The sequence below is a fragment of the Oryza brachyantha genome, chromosome 7 (genome assembly GCF_000231095.2).
Source record: "Oryza brachyantha chromosome 7, ObraRS2, whole genome shotgun sequence".
Taxonomy (NCBI): domain Eukaryota; kingdom Viridiplantae; phylum Streptophyta; class Magnoliopsida; order Poales; family Poaceae; genus Oryza; species Oryza brachyantha.
In genome coordinates, this window is record NC_023169.2 from 3596027 (window position 1) to 3623186 (window position 27160).

General features: G+C 39.7%; 4 protein-coding genes and 1 long non-coding RNA gene across 10 annotated transcripts; 4 read left to right on the forward strand and 1 right to left on the reverse strand.

Moving 5' to 3' along the window:
- The first annotated feature begins 2027 nt into the window (after positions 1–2027).
- Positions 2028–7423, forward strand: LOC102721567 (zeta-carotene desaturase, chloroplastic/chromoplastic). The gene is made up of 14 exons (XM_015839071.2): positions 2028–2271; positions 2605–2729; positions 2837–2971; positions 3209–3281; positions 3658–3731; positions 4369–4473; positions 4718–4962; positions 5046–5133; positions 5276–5318; positions 5396–5552; positions 5713–5841; positions 6216–6288; positions 6469–6633; positions 6859–7423. Exons 1-14 carry the CDS (start codon positions 2133–2135, stop codon positions 7015–7017), a joined length of 1710 nt encoding a protein of 569 aa, XP_015694557.2. The 5' UTR covers positions 2028–2132; the 3' UTR covers positions 7018–7423.
- Positions 7424–7804: 381 nt separating this feature from the next.
- On the forward strand, positions 7805–9943 carry LOC102721853. 2 transcript variants are annotated; one of them, XM_040526051.1, is made up of 8 exons: positions 7805–8089; positions 8403–8521; positions 8719–8784; positions 8863–8948; positions 9153–9199; positions 9375–9453; positions 9552–9667; positions 9810–9848. In XM_040526051.1, the coding sequence occupies exons 1-7, from the start codon at positions 7881–7883 to the stop codon at positions 9642–9644; spliced, it is 699 nt and encodes a 232-aa protein (XP_040381985.1). In that variant the 5' UTR covers positions 7805–7880; the 3' UTR covers positions 9645–9667; positions 9810–9848. The 2 variants fall into 2 exon arrangements, with proteins under 2 accessions (XP_040381985.1, XP_015694558.2); XM_015839072.2 differs by having other exon boundaries at positions 7814–8089; positions 8866–8948; positions 9552–9943.
- A 307-nt stretch (positions 9944–10250) lies between these two features.
- LOC121054942 lies at positions 10251–12640 on the reverse strand. Its single transcript, XR_005812187.1, has 3 exons — positions 12365–12640; positions 11428–11691; positions 10251–11018 (listed from the first exon to the last, which is right to left on the reverse strand). It is a non-coding gene; the product is annotated as an uncharacterized LOC121054942 (long non-coding RNA).
- Positions 12641–13441: 801 nt separating this feature from the next.
- Positions 13442–15998, forward strand: LOC102710996 (cytochrome b-c1 complex subunit 7-like). Its single transcript, XM_006657480.3, has 4 exons — positions 13442–13685; positions 13799–13956; positions 14829–14876; positions 15752–15998. The coding sequence occupies exons 1-4, from the start codon at positions 13589–13591 to the stop codon at positions 15818–15820; spliced, it is 372 nt and encodes a 123-aa protein (XP_006657543.1). The 5' UTR covers positions 13442–13588; the 3' UTR covers positions 15821–15998.
- A 1705-nt stretch (positions 15999–17703) lies between these two features.
- Positions 17704–27160, forward strand: LOC102711273 (transcription initiation factor TFIID subunit 5-like). Of its 5 annotated transcripts, none has more exons than XM_015839844.2 (19): positions 17704–17906; positions 18510–18591; positions 19110–19188; positions 19298–19392; positions 19515–19571; positions 19707–19794; positions 19902–20011; positions 20204–20302; positions 20623–20774; positions 22665–22775; positions 22860–22929; positions 23013–23052; positions 23398–23562; positions 23660–23736; positions 24017–24133; positions 24262–24527; positions 26413–26508; positions 26584–26659; positions 26749–27160. In XM_015839844.2, exons 1-19 carry the CDS (start codon positions 17764–17766, stop codon positions 26800–26802), a joined length of 1977 nt encoding a protein of 658 aa, XP_015695330.1. In that variant the 5' UTR covers positions 17704–17763; the 3' UTR covers positions 26803–27160. The 5 variants fall into 5 exon arrangements, with proteins under 5 accessions (XP_015695330.1, XP_006657544.1, XP_015695331.1 ...); XM_006657481.3 differs by having other exon boundaries at positions 19298–19389; XM_015839845.2 differs by having other exon boundaries at positions 19328–19392.

Below are 27160 nucleotides of genomic sequence, written 5' to 3' on the forward strand. Positions count from 1 at the left end.
GTAATTCTAAAAGTCAACGGTGTTATACATAAAAATATGGAGGGAGTAGTTGCATGGAATTGTATGCAATTTCTTTTTACAAAATGATCAGCAAATAATTGGCAAATAGGCTGTAAGATGCCCTCAGTACCGCCAACCTCTTGTTTGTCATTAATATAGTTGAATAAATTGTGTGCCTATATACAAATCATATTCTTAATGAGGAACCTCCCACGTAGATAATCTTCACACGGTCAACATAGACAAATCATCGCATAACGAAGCCTTACCAACAACTGTCTAAACAAACAACCTTTAAAGCTAATACAATAAGGTTGAGTCAGCATGTAGGTGATAAGTTGATCCACATCACCTCAATCCTATTTGGAAGGCCTAGAAAATAAAAGAGAACCGTAGCGAAAATTTATTTTTTTTGCCACTCTTATATATCAATGGCAATAAATTAATTTACCACTCCTCTCTCATACGTATTGTGAGAGTAATTAAACTCATTACGTAAAGAATGATAAAAAGTTTAAAGCCCAAACATAGTAATAAACCCTTAATCTATCATCGGATGATAGCACCATAAAATAAGGCTTTACCTCTAACTGTGGCCCATTACCGACAACAACCCACGCGATTTTATGGGTCCCGTGTGACTATCGATACAAAAAGCTCACGAGAGCTATAGTTATTTGGGGGAAAACTAGATTATAAAATAAGAAATGGAAATATAGGAATACGTACCTGGTATCTTCATAAAATTGCCTTTATAGGTCACACAGTGTTTTGAGAGCCGGCTATAGATAATACCGTCGACTTTACTTTTATAATGGTTCTCATTGTTTCATATGTACAAACTGTTTATAAGCAAAAATTAAAATTTTAAAGCTTAATTTTGTGATTTTTTATAATAATTTATTTTACCACTTTTGTTTTTAAGTCGCTATGGACATGTATATAAAATTTTACCTATAAATTATTTTTTATTTACAAATACACAATTTTATGTTTTATTCTAAAAAGCAAAACGATCAGAGCCAAAATATATGAAGCATATATGTTAGTTACTCTCTTCGCGTTTTCATTGATGTGTTCTCTCTCATGCAACAGAAATATTCGTTCATATAGAATTTAATGGTGATTATACTTTCTGCTCTGCTGAGTGAGAGAAAAAATATATACGTAGGTATTTGTACATCTTAAACATAAGAGAAATATTTATAAATAGAATCGAATTTTCATATATACGCACACTCGGCGATAGAGAGAGAGCAGAGCAGGCATGATGCGTGTGCGTTCACCTAGCGAAAAGAGGTGAGCCCTGGCGACAAAAGAAAAAGGTGAGGTTTTTGTTTGGTCAGCAGGAAAAATTTTTTAGGAGAGATATTATATTGACGTATACGGTCATTTGAAGTATTAACATAGTCTAATTATAAAATAAATTTTAGATTTTGCCTGTAAACCGCAAGACGAATCTTTTGAGTCTAATTAATTTATCCTTAGCACATGTTAATTACTATAATACTTATGACTAATCATGTACTCTCTCTGTTTCATAATGTAAGATGTTTGATTTTGTTGCTTGCAATGTCTGACCATTTGTCTTATTCAAAAAATTATGTAAATGTCATTTATTTTACTTGTGACTTACTTTATTACCAAAAGTTAAAAAAAATTAAGCACGACTTATATTTTTTTATATTTATACTAAATTTTTAAATAAGACAAATAATCAAACGTTATAAAAAAATTAAACATCTTATATTATGAATCAGAGACAATACTAATTAGGTACAAAAGATTTGTCTCACCATTAGTGTTAATGTCTATGTATATTTAATGTTTTATTTAGACGTATAAATATTTGATGTGAAGTTTTTAGAAAAGTTTTTGGATTAGTTTGTTACCCTTTCCGTCGAGAGTGGAGTAATTGAGTTGGAGCGGTGCTGCCACGAGGCCCCGCGACAAATCCGCGGCCGGACGGCATCTCCGCCTCCTCCCCCACCCGCATCATCCCATCCATCGTCCTCCACCTCCACCTCCCCGCACTCCTCGAGCTCGCTCACGCCATTTATACTCCTCCTCCTCCTAGCTGCGTGGAGGCGTGGAGGGGAGGGCTACTGGTGGTTTCTTTCTGCTGCTGAGCCATGGCCATGGCAGCCACGTCCTGCGCGCCGGCCACGCTCGGCCCGGCGTCGTTCGCCGGCGGCGCTCGGCGGGGCACCGGGCGCCCCGCCAGGGTGCGCTGCTCGCTCGACAGCAACGTCTCCGACATGGGCGTCAACGGTGAGGGGGCCGCCGGCCGAAATCTTGGAGCTTTCTTTGGTTTATCCGGTGCGGGGGTTTTGGCTGTCCCTTCCCCGAGAATGGTTAGGCGGATGGATAGAACCAAAAGAGAGAGAAAAAAACTGAATTTTGTTTGCTTTGAATTGGATTGTGGCTGGGATTGGAGATTTCGATTAGGAGTGCCGCTGAATTTGTGGATTGGTAGTTGCTGGCGAGGAAGCCGACTGTTCATTTCTAGGTTCAGTAGCTTTGCGGCCGGATTACTGGAACGTGTTACCGAATTCTGACTGCGAAAGCCATTGATTTGGGGATCTTTTGCTTCTTGTATGCCAGCTCCAAAAGGACTGTTCCCGCCGGAGCCGGAGCACTACAGGGGACCCAAGCTCAAGGTGGCCATCATAGGGGCCGGCCTCGCCGGCATGTCGACCGCGGTGGAGCTCTTGGACCAGGGTCATGAGGTTTGTCGATTACGTTACCTGTAATCATGTCCAATTATGATCTTTCAGGAGGAGACAGTGCGTTTGATTGTCCAAATTGAGGTGCTGTTCCCCCTTTTTTTTTGCAGGTTGATCTGTATGAGTCCCGGCCATTTATCGGCGGCAAAGTTGGTTCTTTTGTGGATAGGAAAGGGAACCACATTGAGATGGGCCTTCACGTGTTCTTCGGCTGTTACAGCAATCTTTTCCGTCTTATGAAGAAGGTACTGTTGTATGTACTCAGTCTATGAGATGGTTGGAGAATGTCTGATTTTCTAGTAGGAGTATATTGTGTTAGTCTAGAATGCATTAAGTAGATATGGAGCCGAGTAATATGCTTCTTCAATCATGAAAAGCAAGGAATGCCGCGTGTTTGCACTTACCAGGGATTTGTGCTTTTTTGCTTTATTGGCCAGGTTTGATAGTGATTTTTAATCAAGTTGATCCTTATTTTGTTTCAGGTTGGGGCTGATGAAAATCTGCTAGTGAAGGAGCATACCCATACGTTTGTAAATAAAGGAGGCACGATTGGTGGTATGTTCAGTTATCATATACCTACATGTTATGGTGCCTTTTGAATCATTCATTACTTTTGAGTTGCACTTCAGAGAAAATTGAACTGTTCCTAGTATTTTAAACTTTACAAAATGTTAATTACGAAACAATTTTCTAGAAGAGTAATAGTTATTTTCTGGGCAACACACACACATAAGCAAAAAAAAACTTGTGCTCTGGCACACTATGTGCTTAGTTTTGTTATCAGCTTCTTGCATTAGGCCACTACTGATAAGGCAACTTGCCGTATTTCTACTCGGAATGCCATAGAAACTTGGGTGTATTTTGCTATATATTTATATTCTTTTTATTTTTTGGAATTTTCATATTAATTACCTTGCTAATTGCTATACAGAACTCGATTTCCGGTTCCCTGTGGGAGCTCCGTTACATGGTATCCAAGCATTTCTAAGAACTAGCCAACTCAAGGTAATCACTCCAAATTCTTATCCAGGCATACAGTGACTAGAATATCAAGCTTTGACTATCTTTGTTCACCGTGTTTGGTTTCACACTTTTGGCTTCCCAATTATTGTAATTGTAATATATTTGCCTTGAACTCAGTCAAAATCATGCCTATGCTCTGCATCCTCATTTTGATGTTCTCTGTGTGCATACTTTTTAGTGATCTATTATTAATTTGTGAATGTATTGCTTGAGACTATGGGACGCAATGCAATTAGCTGAGTTGAGTTGTAAATATTCGCAGTCCTTGAAATTGCTAAAATATATCAGTCTGTTTAATCTTACTGTGGATGTGATTTGTGCATAATTTGTACTGTTATTCTTCTTCAAAGTCATGGATCAAAACGTTGCAATTATTTCATACCTACCTATATGAGCAAATTGCATAACTAGTTCTTGATTGCCATATCACCAGACTTGATTTCCAAATTCTATGGACTTATTTATGTTGCAAATCTTGTTATAGCTCATAATTGAAAGATTTTATAAGGGTGGATAGGCATCGACATCCCTTTCACATTTACCCATCTATTTTATTCAGTAAATGTTCATAAGATGGATTCAAAATGTATTAATTAAAAACATTTGCATCATGTTGCAGGTTTATGATAAAGCAAGAAATGCAGTTGCTCTAGCTCTAAGCCCAGTTGTTCGAGCTCTTGTTGATCCAGATGGTGCATTGCAGCAAGTACGGGATTTGGATGACGTATGTATCCTCCTCTCGTATTTAAGTGTCATTAGGAGTATCTACCTAGGCAATGTATTGAATCTGGAACGTAGGTTACTAGTACACTTCCTTCTGTTTCATCCTCATTGCAAAATAGTTATATTAATGTGTGCCCTGTAATGATTGTAGAACCGTTATTGATGAAATATTTTTTTCCATTTTAACTTAGAGATAGATAGCTTCTAAATCTAAATGTAAATTTTTCAAGTGATACTTTTTTCAGGTAAGTTTCAGTGATTGGTTCTTGTCCAAGGGTGGTAGTCGGGAGAGCATCACAAGAATGTGGGATCCTGTTGCCTATGCTCTTGGTTTCATCGACTGTGATAATATCAGTGCTCGTTGCATGCTTACCATTTTCACTCTGTTTGCCACAAAGACAGAGGCATCTTTGTTACGCATGCTAAAGGGCTCACCTGATGTTTACCTAAGTGGTCCAATAAAGAAGTACATAACAGACAGGGGTGGTAGGTATGATGATGAAGACCGAAATTTCTTTTGCATAAGTATGAACTGCACGATTGAAAATTTGCACCATTTAACGAATTCTTCAGGTTTCATCTGAGGTGGGGATGTAGGGAAGTTCTCTATGATAGGTCGCCTGATGGGGATACCTATGTTAAAGGCCTTCTCATCTCCAAGGTTAGCTCCATCATCTATAAAGTGTGGTTCTCTCTTGCATGAATGTATAGCTACATCATGTATGGAAAATATGTGCCTTGCTGTAGGCTTAACCCTTTTCTTGATACTTTAGCTAACACTTATTACACTTGGACATTTTTAGGCTACAAGTAGAGAGATAATCAAAGCAGACGCATATGTCGCAGGTTCTTTTTCTACAATTTTGTGTTCTTTGAGTACCAGATCCAACCATGCAATATTGATTTGGCTTTGTTGATTGCAGCTTGTGATGTCCCGGGGATCAAAAGGTTGCTACCTTCTGAATGGAGGCAATGGGATACATTTGACAACATCTACAAGTTAGATGGTGTTCCTGTCGTAACTGTGCAACTTCGCTATAATGGATGGGTTACTGAACTTCAAGATTTGGAGAAATCAAGGTAACTCCAGTCCCCTAGCCCGACATTTTTATCAATGCATGATTCACACCTAATAGTTTTCATGGAGAATGTATTTGTTTCTGCTAAACAATGGCTAGTGTAAATGCAGTTCACGTTTTTGCATGATGCTGAATGATACGTCTGTGCATATTTGATGTAGACAACTGAAAAAGGCAGTTGGCTTGGATAATCTTCTCTACACTCCAGATGCGGATTTCTCCTGTTTTTCAGACCTTGCACTTTCATCTCCTGCTGACTACTACATTGAAGGACAAGGTTCCCTGATCCAGTAAGGCTACTTTCTCTTCCACACTGTTTGCATTTGTAGTCCATAATTAAGTTTGTCCATTCAGTGTTCTTGACATTTGGCTAATGTTCTATGGAATTATGGTTTATCTTTGTACAAGCATCTTACTAGGTGACTAGTGTAGTAGGACTGGTGAATTTCATGCATCAAATTGATAACTGTTGCAATTAAGCTCACCTTGTGTGTGTGGGTATGTGGGTGGGTGTGTGAGTGGTGTCTTTGCTGTTTCTGGAGAGGGGTTTTGGGGCTGGGCTCTATAACTTAATCCTTGTTTATTTCTTGCTTAATGAAATGATATGCAGAGCTCCTGCGTATTCGAAAAAAAAAATCACCTTGTGCTCCTGCTTCATTTGTAGAGCTGTGCTAACCCCTGGCGATCCTTACATGCCATTACCGAACGAGGAGATAATTAGCAAGGTTCAAAAGCAGGTGGATTTTTAAATACCTTTCTGTTGATCAAATTACTCCTATAAATTACATTTCAAAAATCTATAGCTGTTCAATAAAGACCCCTTTACAAATAACCAGTCAAGGCCATTTCTTCTGCCTTTGTTATTATTTTATTGTTTCAATACTTACTTCAGAGCGAATACATTTATGAATCCGCAGGTCTTAGAATTATTCCCATCATCAAGAGGCTTGGAACTTACATGGTCGAGTGTGGTGAAAATCGGTCAATCGTTGTACCGTGAGGCTCCAGGAAACGATCCATTTAGACCTGATCAGAAGACTCCAGTTAAAAACTTCTTCCTGTCCGGCTCTTACACAAAACAGGTACTGTAAATCCAAACCATACTTAGTCTCAGTCACAGGCAGAAATCAATTAGCACTCACCAGATACAACTTTTTTTGATTCTGCGATGCCTGCAAGGCATGAATTTCAACCAGAAAAAAGAATGTTCAGTTCACATTCGTAAACCTGGACGATGCACATCCCGCTGCCACTAGAACACGCTGGATCACTCCATGAATTCATGAATTTTACTGCTGTATTTACAGGACTACATTGACAGCATGGAAGGGGCGACTCTCTCAGGCAGGCGAACAGCGGCCTACATCTGTGGGGCTGGAGAGGAGCTGCTCGCCCTGCGAAAGAAGCTCGTCGTCGACGACAGCGAGAAGGCCCTGGGGAAGGTTGAGGCCCTTCAGACAAGCTGAGTTTCAGAATGGCACTCTTGCTGGAGTGGACTGGGAAGGTTGAGGCCCTTGCAGGCGATTTCTGCAGCGACTCCTGTAAAAATCCTGTCTGAGCACTGGATCGATTTTGCCGCTGCCATACACGAAATTGTTGGCCCGTTCATGGTGTTTTCGATATAAACTTTGTGATTTGAGACCAGAGTGTGTAGGTTGGCATACGGGATTGCATCAGGCAGCGTGTAGTTCTTCAGCTTAACCGATCATTGAACCCATTGGTATATTTTGTCAAAAATATAGTGCACACATCACTTGAAATCTTGTGAGAGATGGTGCTTAATTTGATGAGTCCTACAGCACTTTATAGGGTTTATTACTTTATTTAGGCTTGTATATAAGGTGTACTATAATATTGTGTGGTGGTGTTCAGTGAGCACTTTATGGAGTAATTAGAAACATTTTGCAATTAAAATATGCCTCATAAAAGAAAAAAAATGATCAAAGGAGATGCTCACCCCCTCCTAGAGTGAAACTGAATTCTGGTGAGGTGACTGAAGAACATACGTGTCTTCTGGGATCTCAAGCAAAACTGCAACTGGGATGGCCTGCGTGTCACCTTGAGCACCTCACAAATCTGCCTTATACTTATAAACCAAAAATTAACTTTTTAACCTTAGATTTGGAGTTAATTTTAAGGTTTTATTCAACCTTAAATTTTTCAGCATTGGATTTTAATTGCTAAGAATACGCATATAAATTTTATTTGTTTGTAAATGTGCAGTTTGTTTTTTTTATAGATGCCCAAACAATCACACCCACACAGATGGTGTGAGGTTCTTTCCTTCCAGCCTTTCAGTTTCAGGTAGCTGAGCTCAGAAGCACGGCCAATGGCGCCAAGCTTAACCGCCAAACGGCTAACGGTAGCTCACTTCTCATGTGGGAAATTCTTCTTCCCGGCCCTTGCGCAGAGGAGTCCTCGCCTCCCTGCCGTCCGGTGCAGCTCCGGCTCGCCGGACGGCGGCGCGCCGCCGCTCGTCAGAGCGGCGGTCAGCGCCGTCACTGAGCTCCTCAGGGCCCTGTCTCCCAACAACCAAAGGTACAGTCCCTTTCCTCCTCTTCATGTGATGTTCACAATTCGGCGTGTCAACGATCCGAGATGGCAGTCACGGAGTGTTTTACCGAGGGACATGGATGACGATCTAGTCTTAGGATTATCTTTTTCTTTTATTTTCTCCGAGTATGGTGTTGTGTTTGGCTTTGTACATCCTAGCTATACGTAAGCCGGGATGGTTCTTCTCGTAACCATTGTATCACCTCGATGTAATCGACTGAGTTTAATAGAGCTCTCATCATCTTAAAATAAACAAGCATCTATCTGGATTTGACATGTTGGGCTGTTGGCTGTGTAGAGAAGATGAGGCTCTTCAGAAGGGAGCTGCAGGAGACACAGAGCTGGATCCCCCAAGTAGCGTGGATGATGTGGTTGCTGTTCTTGAAGCTGATTATCAGCGAGCCTATTTCCTCACTGGTATGGATTTCTTTCCTGCTGCTGTTGCCAGGTCATGGAGGTGAATTGAGACTTAAAATTGCACATTTCTTTTACCTTTTTTTAGTTCCTATAATGGTTAGAAAAAAACTTGAAATTCAATTCAGTTGCATAATTCAGACTCTCATGGTATAAGCCGCAGTAAAGCTATAATGCATTGAAACACTGTATGTTTTCAGGAAATTTTACCCCAGACATATACACTGAAGATTGCTTATTTGAAGATCCAACAATAAAGTTCAGAGGTGTGTGATAGTTTCACACTTAATGCAATTGCGAAGAATAATGAGATTTTGTTATGCTAAATGCACTGCTGTTCTTAGTAGGAAGGTCTAGATACTCACAGAACCTTGATTTGCTAGTGCCGTTCTTCGACAGCCCTTCACTTGAGCTTGAAAACATCGAAAAGGTAAAATTTTCTTTCGGAAATCGTCAAGTTTCAAACGATTTATCTCCAATTCATGTCTACTTCCATCTTCTGTCTGAATATATTGCAAACATCAATTGTATTGCAGCTGTACCTTGAAGGATTATCTTCTTGTTTGGTTATAGTGCCATAATGTCATTTGTCAAATAATTCCAGTATGATCTGATGCTGTTGCAAAACATGCAGGGGTTGAGGGTTGAAACAAAGTTCATCATGGCAACATGGACACTAAGGTGACACCATAATCTTAAATTTCGTTTCGTTGTTAGGTGAGGCTAACTAATCGTTTTTGCAAGTTCAAAGTAACTGAACTAAAATCTCTATGAATCCAAGAGGGGTTTTGTACTAAATACTGCGAAATGCGATGTTTTTCTTGTGTTCGACAAATATGCCTTTATTTTTTTTCAGGACATATTTGAGGCTTCCATGGAGGCCCCTCATCGCCATCAGAGGGAACACAACCTATGATTTAGATGAAGAATTCAAGGTAAAGAAGAACAAAAACAAAACAACCTTTTCTAAATGTTTTTTTTCTCCTTTTCATTTTCACTCAAAAAAATCAAGAACATTATTGCATTTATTCAGGTTACTAGGCATGCTGAGAGCTGGGATGTCTCTGCACTGGAGGCGATTGGCCAGATTTTCGTGCCGGCTCCGAAACAAACAGATGGCAGCTAATGAGCTGAAGCAAACATGAAACCGTATGATACTGGTGCACATGTAAATTTTGGATTGATGTTATATTTAATTAGTTAGGTTCTATGATCAGGTCAATATGATATCCATGTAAATCAAGCGCTTTTTTTTTTGAAATTTCATAGAAATTATGTATGATTCATGCAGGGAAATCATTTCAATTCTTGCGAGATTTGAAAAAAAAAATAAGAGAAAGATACGGTACACCGATAAATTATCAATTTTACGAACCATAGTTCATGTGCTAAGTAGTTTTGCAAGAAAAAGGCTGCTATTGAAGTTGAGGGTTGCAATTATGGAAAGTTTGTGATTTGCGAATAAACCTGACGACACGAAAAAAAATTTAAATACTTAAACTCAAATAGGGCCATACAATAGTTGACTGATCACCAACTATGAAGCTTCAAATGTACCAAACTGACGCTCCACAATCTTCCGCTTAGCCCTCCAAGCCTTGTCATATGTGATTGTGTATTTATACTTGTCTTCTATGTGATGGATAATTGACCTTGGTTCGTATGCGAGGTTGTTTACAACATCATCATATATCTCCGTGGCAATGAATGAAGATGTCATTTTTCTGTGATACTTCTCAACCTCTTGAACGTGATAGGTATGTTCAGTGACGATTGATACATCCCAGTAATCCTTCCATTTCCCCTTGTAAGCATGTACCCTCCATGGACAACCGTTATCTGACTGCCTACACTTAACTTCGTAAACTGACTTGCTAGATTTGACTACCCAAAAATCCCTTCTCAATGATATTAACCACTGTTTTACTGCCTCTGTCAAATCCTCCTTATATCGATATTTCGCCCCCTTTATGACCTCGTTCTCCTTCTCCCATGGCACATGATGTACCTCCTCTTGATGTACCTCCTCTTGATCGGCACCATGTCTTCTCCTTCCTCCTCTTCCTCATGTGCAACTCCTTCATCTTCATTACATGAGATGGCTTTATCTCTTCTCCGACTAGACCCCTCATCCTCGTGGATAGTCGTTGCCTGAGTTTCCTTCTTGTTAAACATTGTAACGAGAATGACTGGTGGCCATCCTCGTTGCATTGCACTCTGCACATACCATCTCCATGTCTCTGTCGAATGCACCGACATCAATTCCCAGAAATATCTTTTTTGTCTGACTTATTAGCACATACACGATTATGTCCTGAGTTTGGGAGTCAAAGCGAAACCCCCTCATTAACCAACTGTGAAGGCCACCAAAACTCATATCAATAGGTTTTTCAATGCCCCTGACGGTGTACCTGAGTTGGACTTAAATCTACCCCATATGGACCATACATAATGTTTCCTTCACCATGGTACAACCGACACTGCACTTTATTTGTCATACCTGCAATGGGAAATAGACTATATTTTTAACACACACTATAGCACACGGTGAGCTATGTACGTACAATACGACTAATACCGCATCAATGTAGTTAACTAATCATTAGAACACATGTTGACTAATGATAACCGGCTTGTCAATTATACTATGTACTACTACATTATAACATAACTATGTTGACGAGTAGATATGTTGTAATTTTAATCTTAATATATTATGTAACAAACTTACCGCAAACTTTATTCCTAACTAGATCATAACCTACCTAGATTTTTTTACTAAACTAACTCCTAATTTACTATGTCACCAAAGTAAATTTCTACAAAAAACCACATTGCATAACAAATAAACCATCATTTTTACTATAAGCGACAATTATTTCATATATAAAAAGATTTCAAATACTTACTGGAGTTGGACACGAAAATCCGGCAATCTACCTTCCCTTAATCTGCAACTCCAGTCGGCACCATGTCTTCTCCTTCCTCCTCTTCCTCATGTGCAACTCCATCCTCATCTTCATCACATGAGCCAGCGTCATCTCTTCTCCGACTAGCCCCCTCATCTTCGTGGGTAGTCGCTGCTTGAGTTTTCTCTTTGTTAAACAGTGCAATGAGAATGACTGGTGGCCATCCTCGTTGCATTGCACTCTGCACATATCATCTCCATGTCTCTGTCGAGTGCACCGACATCAATTCCTAGAAATATCTTTTTTCTGCCCGACTTATTAGCACATACACGGTTATGTCTTGAGTTTGGGGCTCAAAGCGAAACCCCCTCATTAACCAACCGTGAAGGCCGCCAAAACTCCTATCAACAGGTTTTTCAATGCCCTTAACGTTGTACCTGAATTGACTTAAATCTACCCTATATGGACCATACATAATGTTTTCTTCACCATGGTACAACCGAAATTGTACTTTATTTGCCATACATGCAATGGGAATAGACTATATTTTTAACACACACTGTAGCACACTACGAGTATGCACGTACAAGATAACTAATACCACATCAGTGTACTTTAACTAATCATTAGGACACATGTTGACTAATCATAACATGCATGTCAATTATACTATGTACTACTACATTGTAACATGATCGAGTAGATACGTTGTAATCTTAATCTTAATATATTATGTAACAAACTTATTGCAAACTTTATTCCTAACTAGATCAAAACCTACCTAGATTTTTTTACTAAACTAACTCCTAATTTACTATGTCACTACTTTATTGCAAAGTAAATTTCTACAAAAAAACACATTGCACAATAAATAAATCATCATATTTTTACTACAAGTGACAATTATTTCATACATAAAAGGATTTCAAATACTTACATGAGTTGGACACAAAAATCCGGCGGTGTACCTCCCCTTCATATGATATTCTGGTCGGCACCATGTCTTCTCCTTCCTCCTCTTCCTCATGTCCAACTCCTTCTTCATCTTTATTACATGAGTCAGCTTCATCTCTTCTTCGACTAGGTCCCTCATCCTCGTGGGTGGTCGCTGCCTGAGTTTTCTCCTTGTTAAACATTTTAACGAGAATGACTGGTGGCCATCCTTGTTGCATTGCACTTTGCACATACCATCTCTATGTTTCTGTCGAGTCCATTGGCATCAATTCCCAGAAATATCCTTTTTCTGCCCGACTTATTAGCACATACATGGTTATATCCTGAGTTTGGAGGTCAAAGCGAAACCCCCTCATTAACCAACTGTGAAGGACGCCAAAACTCCTATCACCAGGTTTTTCAATGCCTTTAACGATGTAACTGAATTGACTTAAATCTACCCAATGTGGACCATAGATAATATTTCCTTCAACATGGTACAACCGAAACTGCATTTTATTTACCATACCTACAATGGGAATACACTATATTTTTAATACAAACTATAGCACACTACAAGGTATGTACGTACAAGATAACTAATACCACATCAGTGTACTTTAACTAATCATTAGAACACATGTTGACTAATCATAACCAACGTGTCAATTATACTATGTACTACTACATTGTAACATAACTATGCTGACAAGTAGTCATGTTGTAATCTTAATCTTAATATATTATGTAACAAACTTACCAGATACTTTATTCCTAACTAGATTATAACCTACTACATTTTTTTACTAAACTAACTCCTAATTTACTATGCCACTGCTTACCTACAAAGCAAATTTCTACAGAAAACTATTGCAATAATAAATAAATCATCATATTCTAACTACAAGAGTCTTGAAATATAAAAGAAATTTCAAATACTTACTTAAATTAGCCACAAAAATCAGGCAGAGTTTCGCTGCAGCAGAGGCCTCCCCGAACCCTGCTTCTGCGAAGTGGGGAGGGTGGAAATGAGGCTGGGGGAGTGGCTGCGGGCCTTTTATAGGCCTCGTGTATAAACCGCCCTACCGGAGGGCGGCAGGGGGCCGCCGCCCCCGGCCCACGGCCCATCTCCTAGCTTCCCGAAGCATCCACCGCATCGGAGAGAGAAGAGAGGAGAACGGCGACGCCTCGTCGTTGCGGGGAGGAAGCTTCTAGAAGCGTCTCGAAGATGCTGTCCTCCCTGTCGGCGTGGCTGGTGAACCCGCGGCGGAACCCGCTGGCCCGCCTCCACATGAACGCCGTCGCTTCCCGCCTCCGCAAATACGGTTCGGTTCGCTGCCGCCCCTCCCTTCGAATTCCGCTGCTAGGGTTAGGGTTTGGCCGTCCGTCCGTCCTTCCGTGAGGGATCTGATCGTGACCGGGGTTTGTTTGCCTGCAGGGCTCCGGTACGACGACCTGTACGACCCGTACCACGACCTCGACATCAAGGAGGCGCTGGGGCGGCTGCCGCGGGAGGTGGTGGACGCGCGCAACCAGCGCCTCAAGCGCGCCATGGACCTCTCCATGAAGCACCAGTACCTCCCCGCCGATGTCCAGGTGAGGATTGGCATGCTCGATGGTTTTTCTGGTTCAATCCCCCCATCTATATGCATGTGTGCGGCCCGGAACTAGAATTGTTCTTTTTTTTTTCCCCTTCATTTGCTGCATTGTGGATATGGTTGACTGTGATGGCGCAGCTTGCGGAGCTGACTAGTTTTGATGGGGCTAGTGCTGGAGCTTGCTCTGCGACTTATGAATTGGAAGGATAGCGAGTGGTTGACAATTAGTGAATTGGAAAGGGTGATGAACGCTTATTTGATGCTTGCTATATGAAAGGAAGCTGTTGCAGAATGATGCCATGTCCCATGGCACTGTTAGTTTTGTAGATGTGACAAATTTTTGCCTGTCCTTGTGAGGTCTGTCTGCTAAGGTTGTTTGGTGGATTCGCTTATCTTGATCTCTTATACCTTTGTTTTGTCTAGGATGCAGTAGTTCTTTGACTTTTTTATTCCAATGTTGTTTTGAGAATATAGTGGGCTTCCATTTGAATCTATAAGACATGTGACCCAATGATTCATTGTTCACCTAGTCGCTAGTATGACGGTTACCCAATGCCTAGAGACTAGGAGGGTCTAGGTGGTCATTAGACTGGGGCGTGTTTCCGTCAAACGGTGACTAGCTCATTTCCTTGGATATCACTGCAGAGTAGTTTCCACAAGCCGTGATTAGTCGCTGCCTAGGCAGCCCTCCTGGCGAACGCTAAAATGAATTGTATATTGCATTAATGTTTGTTTCTACATTCACTAGGTTTGGTTTTGAGTCTTGGTTTCTTCTATCAACTACCATCTGATTAGTTTTCTTCTTATATCTAAAAAGACATCTGTATACATCTCGTAAGTTATGACACCATTAATTTTCATATTTGGCAGGCGATACAGACACCATTCAGAGGCTATTTATCTGACATGCTTGCTCTGGTAAGTGCAATTCTCTTATCAGTTATCCCCCAAACCTTTTGTTACTTGACCTATGGATCACATAACTTGGCAGTAGGCACTACACATATTACCACATATTGGGATAAATTGAACTCCAGGCTTACTTGATAGTGTTTTATTAGCAGCCATCTTTTACTTGATCAATCATTGTTTTGACATGTTTGCCATAGACCGATGGTTTCTATGCCCTCACTTCGCCATTGTAAGACTTTTCAAAATACGCTTTATGAAAGTGAACATAGGAAAGTATTTTCATACTTCCTTTTGTATACACCGTACCAACTAGTCAACTTGACTACATAAATCCATCGGTGTACAACGCCAGAGTACAGATGAGGTGGGAATTATAAATTAATGATAGGTTTCTCCTGCTTACAATCCATCAATTTGCTTGTGTGATCGTGCATCTCCCCATTTACCATCAATATTGGAGGATAAGCACCCCTGTACCCTATGGGAATAGACTAGAGCCCCTAGGGACTCTGTCAACAGATCGTGAAGATGATTTCTACTCAAAGCACCTTGTAAATGATGCTACTTGGAGATGGTTAATTGCTATACACCAATAGTGTGTCATCAGTTGTAGGGCAGCACCATGAACAATTGATATTGGTGATTTTCTAGAGAAACAATCTGTTGCTATCGGTAGATATGACTTGTGTAGTACTCGTCTTATTTCACTGGTTGCCCCCTCTGTTGGCACTAGAATATCATCATACACGTCTAGATGTTTCTTCCAAAGAAGTTGATCCTGGACTTTCACCGGTGAATAGGCCTTAAAAAACAGATTCCTATTGAATTTTGTTAAACTCGGTTTTTTTCCTGGCTACTGTTTGACACACCATGGTTTTCAGGTGAAAAAGGAGGCTGCAGAGCGTGAAGCATTAGGAGCACTCCCCCTGTACCAGAGGACCATTCCGTGAAGTGCCTACTTCGTAGGCCCGTTTTATAATTTTCGTAATGTATGAAAGTGCATGCAATAAAATGCAGGATAGATGATACTGTACCATGTGTAAGGCTCAAATCCTTGTTGTGTATGCTTATGTGAAGATCCCCCGGTACCTTCAGTTCTCCATAGATACTTTTTGGTATGACAACCGACATATGTTGTTGGCCGTTTTTTCTCTTATGCTTATGCTTGTAAGCCAAAATTTGAAATTTTAACCTTAAATTTAGATTTTGATGTTTTTTCTTTATTTTTGAACCTTAAATCTCTAGGAACTAATATATAAAAGTTTTATTCACAAATTATTTTTATTTACAAATATATTATTTTGCAATCAATTTAAAACTCAAAACAGCTTCACTTGGAGCTGACTAGCTGAGCAAATTTTCATTGTTAAGACTGGCATCAGAGCCGTGCCCCTTCTGTTTCACGATGTTTGTATGCTAATGGATACTGATTCTATTCAAACCTTGATTTCTTTCCCTAACAATAAATTTGGTGAGACTCTTAAGCATACACCATGTTACACTTATTCGACTTGAACCAACAATCATAATGAATTTACTATAATCTATACTTTTTTAAAAAAGGATTCACATGGTGAGTGGTTGATCTTCCGTAGCCACCAAATAACATATGGAACCATGAAATCGGTGGAATATTCAACAGCTCCTTGAAACGCATGGGCTGAATGGCTATTTAGCTAGTTCATATATAAATATAAGGACAATGAATCTCTATTACTAAAATACCTTTATAAAAGTACATAAATGCTACATGAACGGCTAATCAAATGACATTCTTGTTACCAAAATTAATGATAATTATGTAATTTTTTTAATAAGACGAATGTACAAATACGTGTCAGGAAAGCCAGTAGGAAAAGAAACCAGATAATGAGGTACAATAACAGACTATAAACCATCTATAAATATATTTTAAAGAGATAAAAAAGGAAAGAGAAGAGCAGCGAGTTACATATTTGTAACCAGCTACAGCATGGACTAAAGTCACAGTGTGAGCTGTGTGTATGATAGGTAATATTAGGTATTAATAGTGTAGTATATGTTTTGTAGATAACTATTATATAAATAGCTATTATATTAGAGCAACTCCAACAAATTGTGTATAAGTATTTGGATAGCTAAATTTATATAAAATGTCCAAAAACATGCATCCAATAGAATGGCTATTTTGCCTCGCTCGGTATCCTGCTCGGTTAAAACTTTTCCCCATTCGGCATCTATCCAGAACGAGAGGTGCTCGCCTTTCCTCCCTTCCCGCGCACAGCGATAGCAGATCATGCCGTGGGACCATGCGCACAGCCGCATAGAACCGGTTCGGACGGTGGTTGAATTCTGTTATTGTTAATCACCGTGGGCCTACAAGTGATGATGTGGAATTGATTCAAATATACACGGTCCTGATTTTGGATGGGTTGTTGGATTATCCACCTGTTTACAAACATTTTTATCTTTTTACAGATCTCCATACTAGGCAAATTTACATATGGATATTGCTAATTCATCTTTTTACAGATCTCCATACTAGGCAAATTTACATATGGATATTGCTAATATGTTAGAGTTGCTCTTAACTATAGATGATTGGGATTTGGAACCAGTAGTTAGATTGAAATTGCTCTTATAAATTTGTAAATTTGTAGATGCTTGGGTCCTCCGGTCCTGCGCCAAGGCAATAGGGATTGGGCTGGGCTGGTCTGGGCTGGGCTGGGCTGGGCTGGGCTGGGCTGGGCCTCTTCCTGAAAAAGCGTTACGCTGTCTCCTCCCTTCGGCCTTCGCTCTCCCCCTCCCCGTGTTTCTTTCTTCTTCTTCTCCAGTTCCCACCCCGCCACGGATCCCAGCCAATACCCCGAGCTCCCAAAGCCCTAGACCTCCGCTGCCCGCCCGCGCGGCCGCAATGGAGGACGAGGAGATGGAGAAGAAGGTGCAGCAGTACCTGCAGCGCAAGGGCTTCCGCCTCGCGGAGCTCGCGCTGCACGAGGAGCGCAACCGCCTATCCACCGCCTCCTCCTCCTCCTTCTCAGAGGCCGCGCTCTCCAGGTAGGGTTCCTGCTCTGCTCTCCCTCGCCCTCGCCCTCGCGCCCGTTCTGCGCTCCCTCTCCTCGGCCTGGGGCTTGGAGTTCGGAAACCTAGTGGTTGGATGATTTCCTAGTGTTTTGGTGCAATTCCGTTGGAGATTTTCCGAGCTGTTTTTGACACCTCGACTACTACGGGGCCTCAATTTGTTGTGAGCTCGTGGTTTCCCTCTTCATGTGGAAGTAATCTGTGCCATTTTGGAGAAGGGAAAAGGTAGCTTGGTTGGGAGTTGGGGATGGTTTTGTGGAGGAAGCGATTGGTAGCATCAATTTGAGTGCTGAACCCTCGTCAGCAATTTCTGTGACGAGGTTGACTGCAGAGCTACATTTCGACGAGAAATTCTGCCATAGTTTTCTTATATTGTATTCAACCACATACTCTCACTGCATGGAATGGATTCTAGAGTAGCACTTGCTTCTGACTGCAGGGATGGTTTTTCTTCTTGTGTTTGTCTCGTTCTGATATTAGCAGCATCTAATTCTGTACACATATTTTTAGTTCATTCTACATCTCTTATGATCTCTACCCTGTACGGCCTTTTGATCGTGTCATCACCTGCAATGATAGGTCCGAAAACGATCCAGCGAGGTACTATGATGGCTACAGTAAACTAAGAACATGGGCATACAGTTCTCTTGATCAATACAAGGTGTGTTACAAGCATTGATTGTAATTCACTTCCATAACCCCTAAATTTTGTAGCATTTCACACCATACATGTTTGACCTGTTTTGAGGCATGAAATGATTATATCCAATCTGTTCATTTATTAATGTGGTACTCATATAGAGCTAATTTCTGTGGTACTCATAGAGCTGGTCACTTGTTTCTCTTGTTAAAAATGGTTAAGTCTGTTTTATGTACCAAGCTTCTAGAGTCACAGTTGGTTGCTTCAGATGGAGCATCTACTTAAACTCTTAAAGAGTCTTTTTTTTTCCTTTTTTTCTTCCATTAATCCACACTGTTGGCCACCTTTTGGAAGGCAAAAGAGTATTCCTACAAACATATGCACTAACTACATGACCAGAAAGTATGTTTTACCTCCTGTGGATTTGTTTCTTACATAAGTTACTATTGCTCTTTGATTTTGTATAATTCGTTATATGCATTTTATATGTTTCTAAATTATCCATATACATTCTTTCTGAATTTTGATTTCTGTTGTAGCATGAATTACTCCGCATTCTTTATCCACTGTTTATCCACTGCTTTATGGATCTAGTGGCAGAGGGGCATACGCAGGAAGGTAATGCTTGCTATTAGGTTGATATAATTATGAATCTTGCCATTTTTTGCTTTCTTTCAGTTTATTCTGGGCAATTCTTCTTTGATATATTAACTTATGAGTGCTGCAGCTCACTCATTTTTCCACACATTTCGTGAAGACCATGAGCATTCGAGGGATCTCAAGAAGCTGGAAGGCATTCTTTCTCCTTCACACTTGGAGGTAGTAAGTGAGACTGTCCACATTGCACCCTCCTATTTGGAATGAAGACTTACTCTTTTAATTTGATTTTATCTTCTCAAACTTTACAAATTATGACCTATCCTTCTAAATGTTGTAATTTACAGGAAATGGAAGTGGCTCGATCTTTAAGGGAAAATAAATTCAGAATTAAGCTATGTGGGGTAATTTCAACTCTGTACTATGCACTATTTTTTGTGGGACAACATTTTGTGACAGCCACTGTAATTTCCTGTGTGATTCAATGGAAATGTAAACCAGCTTCTCCAACTAAAGTTTCTGTATTGTTTTGGTGGCAGTCTTCATATGACTTGCTTCTCCAGTATCTCCACAAAACACAAGCCCTTGTGTTGCTTGGAATAATCAATGAACGCATAACTTTTGAAGGTAAGATTCCCTAATTCGTCGTGATTAGTGACCTAAATGTTCATCCTGCATTTGCTCCTTGTCAGTTCTCTGAATCTTGTTCCCATTTTCCTATACAATGTTAACAGTATCCTCTGGGAAGTCTCCATTAATCGCTGATGACTCAGATGCAGCTGTTCTGATTGGAACTAGCAAGGACTTGAGGAAACAGATAAATCAGAAGGAGGTGCATTGGGGGGTATGTGCTGTACCAGTGTGGTGGTTTCCCAATTCCCATCATTTGTTTTATCAATAGCTATGATTCAGATTAAACGGTTTAAAACTATTAGAACGATCAGTTAATATTTAATGGGATTCAACACATGTGTTATTATTATCTGTTCACTATGCTCAAACATTTGATTTTTTTTATATAAATTCCACTATGAAGATGCTTGAAGATTCACTTGAAGAACGAATGGAGAAGGCAATTTCAGATTCTGATAAAACTGAAACAGAAAGCAAAGATGCAGACACAGAAGACAACAAGGCAAGAAACTATTTATAGTATGCTAGTCTTGTTACATTTTGCTTCCTACTCGTCAGTCATTGAAACACAAGCTTTTCTTTTTTTAGTGTGAGCCATGCTGTTAACAGCTTGAGATGTTATGCTTGCTTTATTATATAAAAAAAATACTTCCTGATATGCACTGACTATCAGCCGTATCCGAGAGCAATGTTTCATTGATTTGTTCCACTCTGCGATTCTGCATTCTCCTTTGTTCAGTGCTCCCTAGCTAGCATCTAGGAAAGCTAGGTATCTAGATGTTTGTAGCCTTCTAAATTCACTCTTTCTTATATTTGCTACAGAAAAGATCCTTAGAAGGTGGAAAGCAGGCTGGTTTGCATAAAAAGATCAAAAAGGACAAGCTTGTAGGAGCCGCAGGGAAAAACATGAAATCTGAAACTAGCATGGTTTCTGTGGCACCACGTGTTAAACCAGAGCTAACACTTCCAGTGACGTATGCTTTTAATCACTTTCAAATTTTATTTCGAGAAGTCCAGTTTGGTCATCTAACTTTGATTGTCGTCTGGTTTGTGACCTAAGATTACAGAGTTCTCCTGAAATGATTCAGGGTTTTAGCTTAAGACAAAATCATAACCTTTTCTTCATTGCATTTCCTGGTCCATGGTTAGGAGGAAGGCAACCAAATGTTCTTTAATTCATTTTTTCTCGAAAACACAAGAGAATTACGTTTCATTTCATCAAGATGAAGGAAATAAAGCAAAATATAAAATAGGAGAACCAAAGCCCTCCCACCACATAACAAAGCCAACACCGGAAGCGCTAGCTGCCCCAATTTGAACAAGCCCTCCCACACACACAACACAGCCAACACCGGCATAAATAGCTGCCCCAGTTTGCCGGCCCACAAAGAAGCTTCTGGAGGGCAGATGCTCCTGGTAAGCACCAAAGATTTCCCTCATTCTCGACCACATGCAGGACCATCGGCACACTAGGATTGGCGCCATTGAAGACGCAGTCACTGCGATGCTTCCAAATCTCCCAAGCTACTAGGATAACCAAGGAGTTAAGCCCCTTGCTCACTTCCTTTGGCCAGCCTTTAGAAGCTTGACACCACCATCTCACAAAACGATCAGTTGAGGATTGAGGTGCTGCATCAGTAAACCCCAGCCTTAAGAAGAGTGTCCTCCACACTTGGTGGGAATAAAACATAGGAGATCAAAATGTGTTGGATGAATTCTTCACTTTAATCACAAAGGGGACATGCCGCTGGGTGCTACAATCCACTCTTAGCAAGTCGGTCGGCTGTCCAACATCTATTATTGACAACCAACCAAATGAAGAATTTACAATGGAGAGGGGCCCAGCCCTTCCAAATGCGTTTCCAAGGAGCGAACTTGATTGATCCCAGGAAATAAGCTTCGTACGTGGATTTACAAGTGTACGTACCATCTGTGGCGAACTTCCAAATATGCTGATCTTAAACTTCTTGTTGCAGAACCACCCCTTCTACCAAATCCCAAATGACCGAGTACTCATAAATGACCTGGGCCGTCAGCCACCCATCTTCTATTGACCAAAGCTTGCACCACAGTAAGCTGCTTCTTTGCCCTTTTTGAGATCAAAGCAAAGAGGTTAGGGGCCAATTCTGCTACTATCTTCCCTTCCAGTCAGCTGTCGCACCAAAATTTAATTCACGTGGCCAGTGTTTCATTTTCCCTGCAGACTGTTGTTTAAAATTTGACCCCTGCTGTGCATATGCTATGGACCAACATACTGCTTCCTGATTCACACTGCTCAAATGATTTGTTTATCCCATGTCCACATGCCAATATGTTATTGCTTAGAGGTTTGCTCATGCCTTGACCATTGCCAGTTGCTTAACTGTAGAATATTTGGGACGTCCAAAGCACTTTTATACTCCCTCTGTTTCATAATGTAAGACTTTATAGCCTTGTCTACATTCATATGGATGCTAATAAATCTAGACATATATATAAATTATATACATTCATCAATGGATGAATTTAGGCAAGGCTAGAAAGTCTTACAATATGAAACGGATGTTGTAAGATACTAACAAACGCAAATATTATATTGCCTTTTGCTTTTCAGACTATCAACATAACATGACTATTAAATCCACTGATAAGGTTTTTTATGGTGATGTTTTCTCTTGTACTCCGTCCACAAATCCTTTCTCCAAAACCCATGAATCCAGGATCCTTTATATGTGTGGAAAGGAGAGAGTATTAAATTGTAATAATTTCTTTATTTACATGTTTATTATTTTTGTTGTTGGACATCTTTGTTGACTCATCAGCCTTCATTTGCCAAGTGTACATTGATCTGTAAGAATCTGATAGATATTTACTGATTTTTCCAGATCTGTTGAAGTTGAGCAGTCAATTCTTGAGGACTTGCGAAACCGTGCACACTTGAATAGCTTGGCATTGCCATCTGTCAGCTTCTACACATTCCTTAATACACATAATGGGTAAGGTTAACTATGGCTCAATGTCTGTCAATTTTTATTTGCAATTTTGCATCATTTGGTTTAATCATTATATGTGGAACTCAGGTTAAATTGCTCATCGATTTCGCATGATGGTTCATTGGTCGTCGGTGGATTCGCGGACTCATCAGTGAAGGCTAGTCCTTTTAGGTGGCGTCTTATTATGTGATTTATGAATCAATTCGTAATATTAAAGTGTAAATTCTCCTTGTTCACCAGGTTTGGGATATGTCAAAGATTGGCCAGCCTCCCAAAACATGTTAGTTGTTCTCCACTGCTTATTTTTTATGTTTGTTCTGCTTTTTGTTATGTTGAAACACTTATGTAAATTTGTGCCTGGTTTATGTCATGATTGCCTTCTGTTCTGAAAAGTACTTCAATGGTATATCCTTTTGGGTCATTTGAAGTTCCAATTACAAGTCCTAAGATTGAAATGATTTTCAGTCATACTTGTTGGATGTACTGATGCACTCATGACATTGCAGTATCTTACTCTGGAACCTTTTCAGAACCTTAGAAGTCTTATAACATTAATTCCCCTAGCATCAAAGTCAATTGTTATGCAATGATGGTATTTACTGATTGAAGGACCTGTAATTTTCAGCTTGTTCACAAGGAGAGAATGGGCATTCCCAGGGTGAGCGTGTATCGACATCAGATGAAGGGAGAAAATCCTATACATTATTCCAAGGTCATTCTGGACAAGTTTATTCTGCCACGTTTAGTCCAATTGGGGACTTCCTCTTGTCATCATCCTCTGACTCAACAAGTAAAATCTTGTTTCATTTTGCTTATTTTGTATCATTGTCTTGTTACTTTGTCAGTTAGAATTCATAATTTATCTATATTTTCTTTACTTGTTTCAGTCCGCTTATGGAGTACCAAGCTGAACGCGAATCTTGTTTGCTACAAAGGACACAACTACCCTGTTTGGGATGTCCAAGTATGTGATTATCAGTTCTTTTAATATACCATTAATGTAGATACAATATTTGAGGTATTCTTACTTTGATGAGCTATTTAAATACCTAAAAAAAAGGGAAGCATGAGTTGTTGTGCTGCACTCCTTTGTATTAGTGTGGATCTTGTTAAACATGAAGTGCAATGTTCCTTGTGAAGTACTCCTAACTGATCTTTCATTGTTAGTACTCTTCATGATGGAGTATTAAGTACTTATATGTCCTAATGAAAAGCTCATGGTCTCTTCTGTTTTCTTCTGTCAGTTTAGTCCAGTTGGTCATTACTTTGCTAGTGCTTCGCATGACAGGACAGCTAGAATTTGGTCAATGGATAAAATCCAGCCTTTGAGAATAATGGCTGGGCATTTATCTGATGTTGATGTAAGTGTACTCATGGTTTTTGTCATTTTCTTATGTAGGATCACTTAATGTTGGAATATCTTCTTACATGCTTATTTTCTAAATTCCTGTATTGATGTCTGTGTTTTTGTAAATATTTTTCCTGACAGTGTGTGCAATGGCACGTCAACTGCAAATACATTGCCACTGGCTCTAGTGACAGAACTGTAAGACTATGGGATGTTCAAACCGGTGAATGTATAAGGATGTTTATTGGCCATAGAAGTATGGTTTTATCATTGGCAATGTCTCCTAATGGGCGATACATGGCTTCTGGAGATGAAGATGGAACCATCATGGTGTGGGATATATCTTCTGGTCGTTACATCTCACCACCAGTGGGACACAACTCTTGTGTCTGGTCACTTGCATACAGGTAATTATCATTTGATGCTGTAGTTGACTGATGAAAATTATATATATATATATATAGACACAGCAGGATTATGTGACTACTCTAGTTATAGCATGGCTTGGCAAACTGGCTGTGGTGCATGTAGGACTGAGTTTTGTAAAATCAGTTGGTTTATTTAGATTGAGTAAACATGATCTATATAAAAGAAATCAGCTCATTGTTTCTTTCATCCTCATTGATAGGATTTATTTGGAAGGTTGCGCAATTTTAGATTTCTTTAAATGATATCAGTCATAAGGGCATTAGAAACCAGAATTGGCTGCTTCTGCCTTTTGCCTTTTTTGTTTTAGAGCTGGGCTTTGGGATATACAAGTGGAAGCAAATTGGAGTATTTTGGTACAGCTTTAATTTGGAAGTTTTTATTAGAAGGGTGAAGGAGTCGTAACGGTAGCAAAAACATCCACATGGTTGTTTTCAGTTTCAATGTGCAGTGACCAGCTGTTAACTGACGATTTTTGGAACCCTGGTGACATTTTTTTTTAACCCTGTAAGAATATGTTGATCCCTCAGTTAATGATTGCTACTTTTCTATGTAATTTTTTTTTACCATCAACAGCTCAGTACTACTTTGCTATGTAATTTTTTTGAGTGAATTGCACTTTGGGTCACAATTTAATACCTAAGTTTCACTTTGGACCACCTATAAACCTATCTTTTCATTTTGGACCGTGTAAATTTGGCACCGTTGCAGTTTGGACCACCCCAAACGATTTTTCAGTACACATCAACCACCTTAAACACATCAGTACTGTCAAGGTCATCGGGTCCCCGGGTAACAGGACCTCAGCTACGTAGTTCATAGTCGCGATCCGTCTTCTCTGGCGAGGTTTTACCCCTCTGCCGTAGGATTAGTTGTAGAACAGAGGAAGAATCGATGACTAATATCTGCTTGAATTTTATCCAACATGTGGTTAGAGGAATATATAGCCCAAGGCCTCAACCAATTATTTCTAAACTTAAGGAACTAAAATAGTATAAACCAATCTCTCTTTCCTAATTTATCCTCAACCAATCATTCCTAAACTTAAGGAACTAAAATAGTAAACCAATCTCTCTTTCCTAATTTATCCTCAACCAATTATTCCTAAACTTAAGGAACTAAAATAGTAAACCAATCTCTCTTTCCTAATTTAGCCACTCGTGGCGGTTTCCTTTTGCGCGGCGTCGCACGCGCTACGTGCGCCCCCATATGACAAGTACACTGATGACCTACCATCTATGTATAGTCAATATATTTTCTGAAAGGGAGCATGATGAGAAGTTGTTCAGGGTGGTCCAAACCACAACAATTGCAAATTTACTTGGTCCAAAGTGAAAATATAGGTTTAAGGGTGATTCAAAGTGAAACTTGGATAATAAAAGACGGCCGAAACTGCAATTTAATCTATTTTTTTATGGTCAATAGTTCAGCCTTTTTCGTTGACTATATGCTTTGAATTTCTCAAATAAATCAACAAGATTAGTACAGGCTTCAAAATGTTATCATTGCATTCGCATGTCAACCTCGCTTTTAGCAGCATAAAAACACACAGTTAGTTACAAGTGAAGCTGTTGGTTACAAACTTACAGGTGATTACATATGGAACATTTTGTTTAAACTATCCTGTAAATGATCCTTTATTGTTATGCTTTTCTTTCTGCTTTATGTGATGTAAGGTCACTTTTACTCATACAATGCTTCCTATGTATCTTGTATATGTTTTGTATATACAAATGCTCGCTGTTATTTCTTTCATAGGGTGTAAGTCATGATGTGTTGTTCTGTGATATCTGTAAGCTGCATTCTGCAGTAGTTATAGGAAGAAATATGGTTGATCTCTGTTAATATATTCTGCAATTATTTTAGCTGTGAAGGGGCATTACTTGCATCTGGATCAGCTGACTGCACTGTGAAACTATGGGATGTCTCCTCCAGCACAAAGGCTCTTAAGATGGATGATACGTGAGTTGATCAAAGTGTTTATAAAGATGCTTATACCAAATTGTTGCCTTACTCTTGTAAAATGTCCTTATATAGCAAAGGTGGTTCAGCTAACCGATTGAGGATGCTAAAGGTCCTCCCTACAAAATCAACCCCTGTTTATACTCTGCAGGTAAGAATTTTTTTCTCCTCCATCCATTATGTTGCATGAGTTATAATTGTTACTTTATGCATTGTAAACGTTACTGCTTCTTGTTGCAGTTTTCTCGGAGGAATCTTTTATTTGCGGCTGGTGCTCTCTCGCGTGGCTCCTAAGCTTCTGTATGTTCTATAGAATACAGCTAGCATTTAGTTTTGGTTTCAATCAGTAGTGATATTGATTCCTAATAGGGTGGCAAATGTTAGCATTACATTATCCATTAGTGACCCATGTGAATCTGTTTTAGGGATAAATTGAAGCACGATCATGCTTCAATTAAATTGTAGCTCGATCATGCTTCAATTTCTAATTTGTTGCAATATATGTAGTGATGTAGCATTAGCTAATTTAAGTTGTGCAATTTTCGGTAGTGATACATCTAACAAGTCTTTACATGTGCCATAATGTTTCAGCCAATCACTTGTTCCTCAAAATCTACCATTTGTATGTATGGATCCACTGCTCTACCTGGCA

Bases quoted from the DNA above. Each gene is read 5' to 3' on its own strand.
- LOC102721853 (XM_040526051.1), top strand. From the start codon at position 7,881: ATGGCGCCAAGCTTAACCGCCAAACGGCTAACGGTAGCTCACTTCTCA. The intron at 8,949-9,152 runs GTAAAATTTTCT...CAAAACATGCAG, and splicing joins AGCTTGAAAACATCGAAAAG to GGGTTGAGGGTTGAAACAAA. The intron at 9,200-9,374 runs GTGACACCATAA...ATTTTTTTTCAG, and splicing joins ATGGCAACATGGACACTAAG to GACATATTTGAGGCTTCCAT.
- LOC102710996 (XM_006657480.3), top strand. From the start codon at position 13,589: ATGCTGTCCTCCCTGTCGGCGTGGCTGGTGAACCCGCGGCGGAACCCG. The intron at 13,957-14,828 runs GTGAGGATTGGC...CATATTTGGCAG, and splicing joins ACCTCCCCGCCGATGTCCAG to GCGATACAGACACCATTCAG. The intron at 14,877-15,751 runs GTAAGTGCAATT...CATGGTTTTCAG, and splicing joins TATCTGACATGCTTGCTCTG to GTGAAAAAGGAGGCTGCAGA.
- LOC102711273 (XM_015839844.2), top strand. From the start codon at position 17,764: ATGGAGGACGAGGAGATGGAGAAGAAGGTGCAGCAGTACCTGCAGCGC. The intron at 19,393-19,514 runs GTAAGTGAGACT...TGTAATTTACAG, and splicing joins CTCCTTCACACTTGGAGGTA to GAAATGGAAGTGGCTCGATC. The intron at 20,012-20,203 runs GTATGTGCTGTA...TCCACTATGAAG, and splicing joins AGAAGGAGGTGCATTGGGGG to ATGCTTGAAGATTCACTTGA.
- LOC102721567 (XM_015839071.2), top strand. From the start codon at position 2,133: ATGGCCATGGCAGCCACGTCCTGCGCGCCGGCCACGCTCGGCCCGGCG. The intron at 2,730-2,836 runs GTTTGTCGATTA...TTTTTTTTGCAG, and splicing joins TCTTGGACCAGGGTCATGAG to GTTGATCTGTATGAGTCCCG. The intron at 4,963-5,045 runs GTATGATGATGA...CGAATTCTTCAG, and splicing joins ATAACAGACAGGGGTGGTAG to GTTTCATCTGAGGTGGGGAT.